Genomic DNA, 11,908 nt, shown 5'->3' on the forward strand with positions numbered 1-11,908 from the left:
TTAATTTCTTCACGTGCCCTAATGAAACGCCGAGCCCTTGGCGAGGGAGGCAATTAAACCACCCGGCGCAGGGAGTCCTGCGCTCCCCAGCCCGCCGCACGCTGTAGGGGGCTGAAGTTTTCCAGCGGAAAACCGGGCTTTTACTGGGGTGTGTGCGTGCGATCCCACATCCACGGAGATCCACCAGATCCCCACGGTGTGCCGGGCGTTTCGCAGCACCCCCGGCCCCCGAGCTGTGCGCAGCCCTCCTTGCCGTACCCCCTGCATGCCGGTGCGCGCCCCGTAATTCTTCACAACGAAATTGCTTCCCCTCGGCTTCCCAGGTTTTAATTTAGCGGAGGACTGATTAGCTGTGGCTTTAAAAGGGCCAGGGCTGCGCTGGCTCGCGGCGTCACCTCTCACCTCCCCGCAGCCCCGGGCTGGGGTCACTGCGGGGCCACGGCGGGGGAGCGGGCAGCGCGGCCCCGGCGGCGCCTACCTGCGCGCCCCGCGCAGTGCCCGCGCAGTGCCGCCCCCCGCGGGAGCGCGCCCCCGGGGCCGGGGGGAGAGCCGCCCGCTCGCCCCCGGCGCCAGCAACCCGCGGTTGAAACGGATGGCGGCCGGAGCAGCGGGGAGATGCGGCTCCGCTGGGCGAAAATAAGGGGTCGGGGTATTTTAGGTCACATCCCCCTGTCCTAAAGCCGCCCCTTCTCCCTCTCGGGGGAAGGGGTGGGGAGGGGAGGGCCGGCCGGGGTGCATCGCGCCGCTTAAAGGCTTCGTGTAAACTTTTGCGTTTGGAGGGAATAACTTCAAAAAACTGCGTCTGATTGGGTTCAGCCGCGGGTGCCCAGCTCGCATCGATTTGCGGATTCATTGAAGGTGTAAAAAGCCGTTGGTAACGTTTCAGGTCCAGTGTCCCTAAATCAGCAGCTTCTCCCTTCTCTGCCACCAAATCCTGGAATTAGTTTAACAACAACAACAAATTATTTTTCAGCTGTAAAAAATCATTTCAAAGAGGGGTGATGTGATAAGAGTAGAGGCTACAACAAAAGTAACAGACCGCTTCTGAACAGACTTCACTTTGAGCAAAGGTTTCAAGTGTGTCGGATCCCCATTAGAATGATGCTATAGGCTTTATTCTGACGATTATGGAGGAAAAAAAGTCAGGCAATGCATACCAAAATATCAGCAAAAAAAGGCTAAAAATGAATTTATTTTCAGATATGAACGTGAAAAGTGTAAGTACGTTTTTAATAGTTTTGATCTTTATCAAACGATCGATGTAGATAAAGGCAAATAGCGAATATTCAGGAAAATGCAATTAATTTTAAGAAGTTACCTTTCCTTGAATGTACCGGTGCTTTTACAGAGCTGGTGCGGAGCCATCGCTTTGTTTATTTTTCTAATGTCTACCCAAATTCCAGCAATCCACAGAGCAGTAACAGCTTTTTCCATGTGTTTATCATCGAGGTTGCAACAGGATTCGCCTGAATTGTTCTGCCTTTCTTGTGTTTTCCTTTCTTCCCTTTTCTGCATTTCCCAGTTACATTTGCTTTGGTTGCAAAAATAAACAGCGGAGTTTTTAACAGCAATTTGAGATGATAATGGTTACTGATCCCATTCTTTCCATCATAATCTTCAAGTGGTTTAAGATTAATGATAGGAGGTGTTTTAGTAAGGAGTGTGGGTTCTCTTCTCCAAAGACCATCGCTATGATAATTTACTTAAGATGTTGACAAGACTGTCAGTAAGGCTAATTTTTTATTAAGCTGCGCTGTAGCAACTGTAGTAAGCATTTGTTGTTGTTATTTAAGCACACCGTATTTCTGAATGCCTTCCTATAAATATTGTTATTTGGTCTCTGCCTGATGGATTTGCAATCGAGATGATTCCCCTCGCCTTTGTTTCAAGAAAGGTGTCTTCTGCTATTCTGATAAATATTCCCCTCCACCCTCCCCCATTCCTCGCACGCACGTTTTTAAAAGAAAATAAATTTGAGCAACTACTGTCTCGATCCAGCAAGCCAGATCCGCAAAGCTTTGTTTCGGCCGGGCTCTGTCTAGGCACAGCCCTGACCCAACGCAACTCGGCTCAGGTTTGCGCGGCGTTCTGCTTTTGTTTTTATTTTTCCGATGGGCAAAATAATCACGCCAACTATAAATATTTAACTGGAGCACCTCAGCGCGCAAAGAGGCTCGGGTGCCTCTTTAAACGCGGCCGACTTATGATTTTTTTTTATATTTTTGTGGCTTCCGAGCGGAGTTGTGCTTTTGTTACCCTCCCCACCACCCCCGCCGGACCGCGTCGTCCTCGCCGGGGACCAACGGGGGTCCGGGGGGCGCCGGGCCGGGGTCCCCCTGCAGCCGCGTCCCCCTCCTGTCCCCGGAGCTCCCCGGCCGGCAGCGGGAGCAGCGGCGGAGCCTGCCGGGGGGCGGCCGGTGCCTCGCTGGGGGGCTGCGGGTGCGCGCTCCCGGGGCGAGGAAGGTGCGGGGCAGGCGCTTCTCACTGCGAGGACACGTCTGGGATGCAACCCCGCGGCAGATCGGTTGGTTTCACCCTTCTGCCGTGTTTTCCATAAACACAGAACCATAGGCTTGCTTACCTATAAATTACCGGCACCATGTGACACTCGTTTTGCCCTGCTTTATTGCCGTTTTTGCTCCCCCTCCCTGGTTGCCGGCCCCATGCGTGCCCGGTGCGCAGCGGGGCCGGGCGGGTGCTGGGCAGCCAGGGCGGGGACCCCGGGCACGGCTGGGGCTGGGGATGCGGCTGGGGATGCCCGGGACCCTGCCCGGGACCCTGCCGGGACCCTGCCCGGGGGACGCCGCTGCGGGACGAGGCGGGAGGCAAACGGCGGGGGCTGCGAAAGCGCCTTGACCCCCGTTATCAGCGCCCGCTCTCTTCCCTGTCGGTGCTCTTTAAAATGGAATGAGATAAAATGAAATAAAGTGAAATGAAATAAAATAAATTGAAATAATAAAATAAAATAAAATAAAATAAAATAAAATAAAATAAAATAAAATAAAGTAAAATACAATACAATACAATAAAATAAAATAAAGGCACTTGGCAAACAGTTTCCCCCCAGCCCCGCGAGGCCGGCCGCGGAGCGAAGGGCAAGGGGCCGGGAGCGCGCTCCCTCGCCAGGCGGGCGATGCGCGCTCCCGGCGCCGTGCACGGCCTCGCTTCTCCTCCCCCCCCCCCCCCCCCCCACTCGGCGCGTAACCGAGCGGCCGGCGCGGCCGGAGGCTGCGCGTTGCGGCCGGCAGGGGGCGCTCCGACGTTGCGCCTGGGAGCCCGCGCCGCGTGCCCGCCGCACCCGCGCTCCCGCGGGGGCGCAGGGCCGCGCCCGCAGCCGCGCTCCGCGGCGCCCCCCGCTCCTTGACCCCGCCCCCGCGCCCCCTCCCTCCGCCGCGCTCCCCGCGTCCGCAACCCCGGGCGGGCGCCGCGCAAGGTGCGCGCATGGCGGGGGCCCGGACGTGGCTGCGCGGAGAGCCCCCCCCCCCCCATCCACCACCGCCCTTCTGTGTGTACCGTGCATTATGCAACTTATTAAATACGGCGAGGAATTGTCAACATTTTTTTCGCCTGTTAGTTCCGCTGATCCAGGCAGGATTTATTTTCAGATCTCAGGTCCCGGAGCTATAATGCGTGATTTTCTTTGCCTTAAATAAAATTGGTCAAATGTTGACAACCTTTAAGCCAATCTAACACTCGAGATTACTGATGGGAAACTAATGAGAAAATATCAGATCGTCCGGCCTGGGGGCTCCTAATTAAATCTTAGCTGATTGAAAAATAAAAGCGGGTTCGGGGGCGTGGGGGAGGAGGGAAGAAGCTCCGGGCTGAACTTTAGCTCTCGTTTTGCACTGTGTTCCCCCAGCCCTCCCCTCCCTCCTGGCTGCCCCCTCCCTCCCGAAAAGCCGCTCCGGTTCTTTCCAGGGATCCGAGCGCGGCTATCGGTCCTTGCCCGGTAAATATTAAGGCCTTTAAGCAACGCGATTTAACTAATTAGAAAATTTACATCATTAAGTCTCAGGGAGAGAAAAAAGAAGAAACAAATCTGTCAGTCATTTTAAAAGAGACAGGCCCTATTGAAGTGTGAAGAAATCGGCTCTAATTCAAAAAGGCAATCGGGCAGAAAAAGCCCTCAACATTACCCTGCTAGTTATTAATCAGAAGGGGTTTCCCCCCCTCTCCTTCCCTGTAATGGCAAGAGCTGAAGCACATCGTTAGTTTCCCCCGACGCTGCCGCGCGGCTCCCATTCAGGTTTTTTTTGCCGCTCGCCCCTGCCCCACGGTAAGGGCGAGCACCCGGCCACCCGAGGCTCAGCCACCTGGACGCGGGGCCGCGCTGGGGACCCGGCTCCGCACCAAGCTGGGGCCCCGAACCTCGCATCCCGCATCCCGCACCCCGCACCCGCAGCGGCTGCGGTGCGGGCTCCGCGGCCCCGTGGGAGCGGGCTCCGAGAGGGACGGGACGGGACGGGACGGGACGGGACGGAAGGGAAAAGCCCGGAGCTGACGTTGCCCGGGGGCCGCCGGCAGGAGCACCGGGCTGGGGAGCCCCCAGCTGCTAGGGGGCTCCGGGAGGGGAAGAAGCGAAGGGGCTCGGCCCGCCCGCCAGCCAGCGTTGTTGCATCTCCCTGACTCGCCCTCTCTTTCTCTCGCCCCCCCTTTCAAACACCCTCTGTAATCCCCCCTTCCAACTGGGCGCTGAGGACTGTGGCATAAATAATAAATACATCCTACTCTGCGCTTTCTCTCTCCTAATCTCGAAGAATCTGACAGTCGCTTTAATCAAAGGAGTTTGCACTGTTTCTTCATGGAGCTAATTTAAGGAATTTTAAACGCGCTTCAGACAAAACCAGGCGATAGGGGCCTATTTCTGGTCCCACGGCCCGGGAACGAACTCTCCTGCGGCTCGAGGAGTTAACCCCCTGTAAGTGGGTTCAGAATCAGCCCCCTGGTGTGTTTTACCTGGCAGGAGCCTGTAAAGACAAAATGTTCTGGCCAAGGAAAAAAAAAAAAGGAAAAAAAAAAGCCTCTGCCAGCCTGATTCCGGCTCCCATTTACTTCCAACTGTTAACTTGTAGTCCCCTCTGTAAGTAGGTGCTCCCAGACACGTAAAGGTCTTCGCCAGCCCAGACACATGCCTTCATTAGCGCGCCGCGTGCTCGCAGGCAGAGCCGCGCAGTGCCCGCGCAGTGCCCGCGCAGGCGGCTCCTTGCAGCCCGCGGGCAGCGGCCGAGCATCGGGGGCTCGGCCCCAACGAAAGCCCCGTGTGGGGGGAGCGGGCACGGGGACTCTTTCAAAACACGTGTCCCTAAACTGCGACCCCTCGCTAAAAGCGGCCCGGCAACCTCCCCTGCGCCCCGGGCAAAGCCCCGCGGGCAGACCGAGCCCCCGGAGCCGGGGGGGCCGCTCAGCAGCTCGCAGTGCCGGGGGGAGCACAGGCCGGCTGCCCCCGCCCCCTCGGCATCGCTCTGCCTTGCCGCTGGTCGGAATGAGCCGAGTTTTCTGAAGAAGGCCCTTTCGAGAGAAACAAAACCAGCGACAAGCTCTTCTTTCCCCGAAATCCAACGTGAATATCAACCTGTCCGCTCTCCGGGCTTCGCAGCTCGGAGGCATTATAATAAAATTTACGGCGTCCTTAACAACTGCCAAGTAAAAGCATTAAAATCCCCTTTAATTGAGAAAACATTGATTTTTAACTCTGGAAAGAACGCAACCGTAATTTAATTGCAAACTTTCACCGATATAGCAGCATCTTAGGGAGGCAACATTCCGTCTTTAATAGACCTACTTTATGAAGTGATAAAAACAAAGAAAACCTGACAAATAGACAGTTGCGACGGTGAAAGAAAAGTTATTTGCCTTCCCCTCTCCCTCTTCGCAGCCCCAGAATATCGTGCTCCCCCCGGCCCCCTCCCCAAGAACTAAACACAAGCGGAAAAGCAGAGGCTTGGGGAGCTAGGAAGAAGCCGCAGTTCGTATTCTAAATATGTATTTGCCTTTACCAGGCGAAGAATGATGCCAAGCGATTTAGGGGAACGTTTTTCAGAAAATGGTAGCCTCTTTTTAAAAGGTAACTGATCGGATGAATTTTCCTTACTTTCCCTTGTCCGTTAAAAAAAAAAAAATCATTGCTAAAGGGAAAGGGAAATCCCACCCTCGCTTTCTATCTTATTTCTGTATCGGTTTTTGGTATTATAGGAGAGTAAAGAAGTTTTTGTTTGGTGGTTTTTCATTGATCAGTCACTCTGAGCTAATGTAATTATCCTCATCAATAGAAGGCTGCAGAGAGAATCATTATGTGGGTGACATTGATAAATGATCACCCAAGAGCTGCCTTTTCTCTTGGGCACCCCCACATATGACCCTCCCACATACACAAGGTAGCCATAGAAACACCTTGAGATCCTCAAACACGGCTGCAAATGGGAGAATACAGAAAAAGCGAGAGAAACCCAACTTCACACACTTTCTGTCCCTGCCGAAGCCCCCTTCCCATAGTACGGAGCCACCGAGCAGGGCTCGCTCTGCGCCCCTGCCCCGCAGGCGCCGAACCCCGGCCCCTCTCGCCCCCGAAGCACCACATCGAGCAGGGGCTGTGCGTGTGCCGTGGGGCTCGCTTCCCTTTTTCTTTTTCTTTTTCTTTTTCTTTTTCTTTTTCTTTTTCTTTTTCTTTTTCTTTTTCTTTTTCTTTTTCTTTTTTTTTTCTTTTTCTTTTTCTTTTCTTTTTCTTTTTTTCTTTTTTTTTTTTCCTTTTCTAGGAGGGTTAAATAACGGAGCCGCACGCACCGTGTGGCTGCACGGCTTGCTCCCTACGTGCCAGTTCGAAAGTCGCTCGTAGAGATGCGCAGCTGCAGCGCCCGTCACCTCCCCAGAAATGCGGCTCTTGGAAAATGGTTAAACCCGAATTATTTGTAGCGATTTTTTAGTCACAGGACTGTACAGGAAGGTTCTATGTTTCCTGCTAAGGTAAAGATTAATGCATTTTTCCGGCCGCAGACCCCCTTTTTATATAAGCAAATTCTAAAATATTGAGAGCAGTAATTGATTCATAATGATCCATAAATCGATGCGAGGAAGGGGCCGAGGGTGTTTATTTATTTTATTCCTAAAGCTGCAAGTAAAGTAGCTCTGACACCGTGTGGGGATGAAGGGGAGGAGTTGTTTAGCTGTGCGGGGTCATCCATCATCACTGTCGCGGGGACTCTGCCCGGAGCAGCGACCTCCCTTCTGTCTCTCTTTCTCGCCACCAAAACTATTAATATTAAAATCCGCCTTCAAACCTTTCCCCCGCCAGCCTCGAATCTCGCACGGTCCTCCTCGGCTCACAGGCGCTGGGCTTCGCCCGCCTGGCAGCCGATAGCCCTCGTTCGGCGCCGTGGGGGCTCGCCCCCGCTCCCCCCAGCAACAGGGACAAGGACCAGGAGCACAAACAAAGTGCCGGCCTCAAAGTGCCCAAGCCTCGGCAGCCGGCCCCGCTCCCCAGGCGGCCTCCCCCGGCCCGCCGGAGCCCCCCGCTCCCTCCACGGGGAAGCAGCCGCGGCGGCGGGGGGGTTCCCGCCCATCCCCCCGCAGGAGCAGCGGGTGCGGGCCGGCCCCGCGCCGGCCCCCCAAACCCCTCCGTGCCCCGGGGGCTGCGGGTCCGAGGGGCAGCGCCGCACGGCGAGCGGGGGCCGGCGCGCCCCGGCTGCTGGGTGCCCCCGCCGCATCCCGTGCCCGGCCCCCTCCCCGGTCCCGGCCTTCGCAAACCTGGTCGGGGGCAGTTTGCCCGCTCGCTCTGCCGCCGGGAGGGAAAGGGGGGGGGGGCAGCGCTTGGCTCCCCCGGCATCGCCTCTTCGGCCCCGCTGCGGCCGCTCGCCGCGGCGGGCAGGGCTGGGGGGCGGCCGCGCGGGCGGAGGTGCGCTTCCCTCCTCTCTTCGCCTTAACAGCAGCAAAATCTGGAAGAAAAACCCCTCGTTTGCAGTGACTGCAACCCCCCGGCCCAGACCCGCTCAGGGAAAACGGAGTTTGGGATTATAAACGTGTGTGTGTAAACAAAAGGTGTTTCTTCTGCTACCCTTCGTTTCCCACAGCATAAGCAATTTTTATTCAGACTAGAGTATTTTCTTTAACACTATACCGCTGTCAAAACATTATTCCCGTTTTGGCTGCTTTTGACAGCTGAGCAGTTCTTAAAAATACCAAAATCGGAACCTTCCGTGCTAAACAGTAAATCTCAGATGTAGAAATCTCTGCGCGTTATTGTACCTTGGATCGCAGCAGAACGTCTCGCGGCGAGCACAGCCCAAAAGGGGAAGGAAACGAGAAAGAAAATAGAGGACAACACAGCAACATCAATATTTAGTTCAACATAAACCCAACAATCTACTACGGAAAAATCGTTCCCTGTCCTTCTACCTGGGCGAGGACGTTGTCTGGCTTTTCTCCTAAAACTGTAAAAAAAAGATCTGCAAGAAAATAAAGTCCTGGTTAAAAACACAGCCTCCCTCTTAACGTGCTGACGCAACAAACCTTGCCTTCTTATTTCCCGCATCCGCAGTGACCAGAATGTGAAAATTGGGACCCAGGGCGTGCTCTTCGTTCAGGACTTAGGGGTCGATGTGATTTTAACCGGGACAGAGAGCATCCAAGCCTAGCGTGGAATAACCATCCTTTACATTTCATACGGGTGCCCTAAAAAGACGCCCACAAAGCAGGACCCGACTGCTAAATAAATCCTCACACCCATTCCACTGGCATCCTTCCTTCTGTTGCCAGCAGCGTGGGTCCATTTACTCAGCTCAGAAATTAAACATTAACTCCGAGGCTGAACCTCTCGTGGCATTCCAGCGGCAAAAGTTGTCAGCCCAAGTTTTTAATAATACGCCAGCCATTTGGAACGAGGAGGAGGATGGCGGAGAAGGGTCACGAATCTACAAATGGTTAAAGCAGTAACACTGGCTTCCTAGAAAGTTAATTCCAACCCCTTTCCCACTCCCCTCCGCCCGAAATAAAGGCAGAGCCTTTCCCTGCTCCTTGGGCCCCATCCTGCTCCCGCTGACTGAGCAGTGCCACCGAGCGCAGCCAAAGCCAGCTGCCTTTCTAGCAGCGACGGTTTCCCCCCCCCCCCCAGCTCAAACTCTCCTTCACTTTCTTCCAAATGCCACAGGCTTTCGTTAAAGTAAAATCAACCCTCGTCCAGGATTCTGCACCAGCTATTTATATTTAAAATGTCAAATTAACATTTTCCCTCATTAGCTGAGGGTCTCTCTTTTTTTCCTTTTTTTTTTTTTTTTTTTTTTTATGAAAACAAATGAAGGAAAGAAAAGCAATAAAACCATCTCAAAAGCTACATTGTGCGATCCTCACACAGGTAAAACTCTCGTTAAAGTCAAAGCTGCTTTTCTCTTCCCGAAACTTCCGAACCTATGCCTGGGTTACAGCCATTCTTCAGCGCCGAGCTAAGTAGCTGGAGTTAAGGACGGCTGTGGCTGTGCATGCACATGCACATACACATACATAGACACATACACGTACACTTAACACACATAGCTTACTGGTCTCGTACATGGGCCTTCACAACTCACACAGAGCTTCTATGTTATTAGCAGATAGTACAGATATTAGACACAGCTCTCTGAAATACAAGCTGGTGAGAGAATAGTTTGAGTTTTGTTTAGTCTGGTATGAAAATAATATCAATAATCAGCAGAAATATATCATCTCAGATGTTCTTTCACCCAATTATTCTATTAATGCTGATGACAGGCTTGTTTCTGATTTTTCCAACCTTTCTTTTCAATGCTCATGAAGAAATATATTTGAGACAGCTCTTCCAATAACTTCAATCTTGACTAAGCATGATTAAAAACACAAAAGCCTAACAAAAAATCAAAAATGAAATATTTATTACCGCATTTTGTGACTTAACACCTTTTTTTTTTTTTTTAAAACATAACGTCACAGTCCTCATACAAGTATTTTAATGTAAATTTTGACAAAGCTTAAAGGTAACAGCATTTTCTTCTAGTGAGGAACACGTGCTGAGAAAGGAAGAATTCATGGACATACAATACCAATTCCACAGCAGATCTGATACTAGCAAAAACATTCTTTTTTTTTTTTCAATTGAGGTAAACACATAGAATATCTAACATGAAACAATTAATAGACCGAACTCTGTACGAAGTTTGTTACAGTATTCTCTTGCTTTTTTTTCCCAAGCTTTGAGTTCATGATAAAGTTCTAGGTTTGGTGCAAAGACCGTTAGTAACTTCTTTCATTGAGGAAAGCTGCCCAACTTTTAGTTATGTTTTGTCCAAAGCCAAGGCTCAGAACTACTGGAAGAAGCTCCTGCTCTGTCTGTTCTGTCTTTTACATCTTCACCTGCAAGCTCTTTGAAGAAGAGTCCAAAAAAAAAAAAAAAAAAAAAAAACCACAAAACTGGGGAGGAATGGGGAGAGACTTAATGAAGCACAAACTATAAAGATCTGTTTGAAACTAAAGGACACATTTTATGAAGGAACAAAACGAGGGAATGGCAAGGCCTTCTTGGAACAGTCTTCTGAGTGATGAGAGACCCAGCAAGACTTTTCGTCTTCATCTCCAGGGTAGTTCTTTTCTCACTGGCCAAAACAGGTCTTTCATGGATAGTGACTTCACTGCTGAACCAAAACAGTCATTCTTTTGGGAACAACACACATAGTGTGGAAAACAAGGATTTTTTTTTTTCTTCTAAAACTATTTGAGGCAACGTAACGGAGTGATCAACAGAAATGTACAAGTTAACTTAGTTCCTATGTTTATACTACAGTAGTTATAACTCTTGGAGTCTTTTTTTTTTTTTTTCCAGAGGATCTGTACATGGACATATTCATTTCAGTGAGCCCATGATTTCACATTTGTGTTCTTGTTTCGTTGGTCCTCTGTTGTTGATGAAAAAATGACAAAAAGTAAAAAATAATCACAGCTGTCTGGAATTTCGTATTAAGTGTCAACATCTGGTCAAAGTTCAAAAGTCTTAAAATAGTTTTTGTTTTGTTTTGTTTTTCCCTTGAGTTCCCTTATACTATTGGGCATGAATGTCCATAACCTGTCCACCAACACTGGGGTCTACAGAATTTAACATTGTGGGGCTCTGTGCTGACATGGTCATTCCAGGGTGGGTAGGGGGTCCTCCGTGCATCATCATGGCTGGGTGATGGGGGTGACTTGGCAAAAATGAATGGATTGGGGGTCCATGTCTTAACTGAGAAGGGTGTGGGGTCATCTGGGGAGGAGTGTAACTTGGCTGTGCCATACTCATACCCATAGGACCACCCTGAGATACGTAGTCCCCTGGCATGCCTTGCAAACCTAGACAAAAAGGGGGGGAAAAAAAAAGCAGGTCAGATTCCTCAACGTTTTTACAATTTACCCATCTAAAATGAACAGGAAAAACAACAGACACTGCAAATCTTCCATCTAAAATTAGCTGCAGATTCTTGCCAATGTTTGCAGACATTCAAATTCTAGTTTGCATTTAATTTGATCATTCAGCAGGATAATGCACATAACAGAACTAAATATTGAGCACAACTGAGTATCACAAAATGTAAGTGTACTTTAAAAAAAACCTAGTGGGTGAATTCCTATGATAAATTTTACAAAGACGCTGGCTATATGTAAAGACTTGTCAATTGAACATAAATATCTGATCTGCTTCTCTTTGGTATTTTAAAAATGTAAAAGGCCATATCCTGTCTGGGTTTTGCCTAAGCAGTATCAATGTAAATTCCACACACAGATCAATGGACCAAACTGCATAAATGAACAAAACTGAGATACCAACAAAAGTCCTGATCTTTGAAGTGCTAAGCAACTCCTGAAAGATGCTGAATGCCTTCAACGCTCAGTTAAGTCAATGGGGTATGCTGCTGCCCAGTACCTTAAAGGT

At 50.8% G+C, this 11,908-nt stretch overlaps 1 protein-coding gene across 5 annotated transcripts in view; it reads right to left on the bottom strand.

The window, feature by feature from the left end:
• Window positions 1-9,865: 9,865 nt before the first annotated feature.
• MEIS2 (Meis homeobox 2) overlaps window positions 9,866-11,908 on the bottom strand; it is a 171,895-nt gene continuing 169,852 nt past the window's right edge. For 3 of the 5 annotated variants that reach the window (XM_050710828.1, XM_050710826.1, XM_050710827.1), the window contains exon 12: window positions 9,866-11,328. In XM_050710828.1, the coding sequence (XP_050566785.1) occupies window positions 11,042-11,328 (287 nt within the window). In that variant the 3' untranslated portion in view covers window positions 9,866-11,041. The remainder of the gene's footprint in view (window positions 11,329-11,908) is intronic. The other 2 variants (XM_035539964.2, XM_035539963.2) reach the window with 1 other exon arrangement.

Source organism: Cygnus atratus, chromosome 5 (assembly GCF_013377495.2).
Source record: "Cygnus atratus isolate AKBS03 ecotype Queensland, Australia chromosome 5, CAtr_DNAZoo_HiC_assembly, whole genome shotgun sequence".
NCBI classification, from domain to species: Eukaryota; Metazoa; Chordata; class Aves; order Anseriformes; family Anatidae; genus Cygnus; species Cygnus atratus.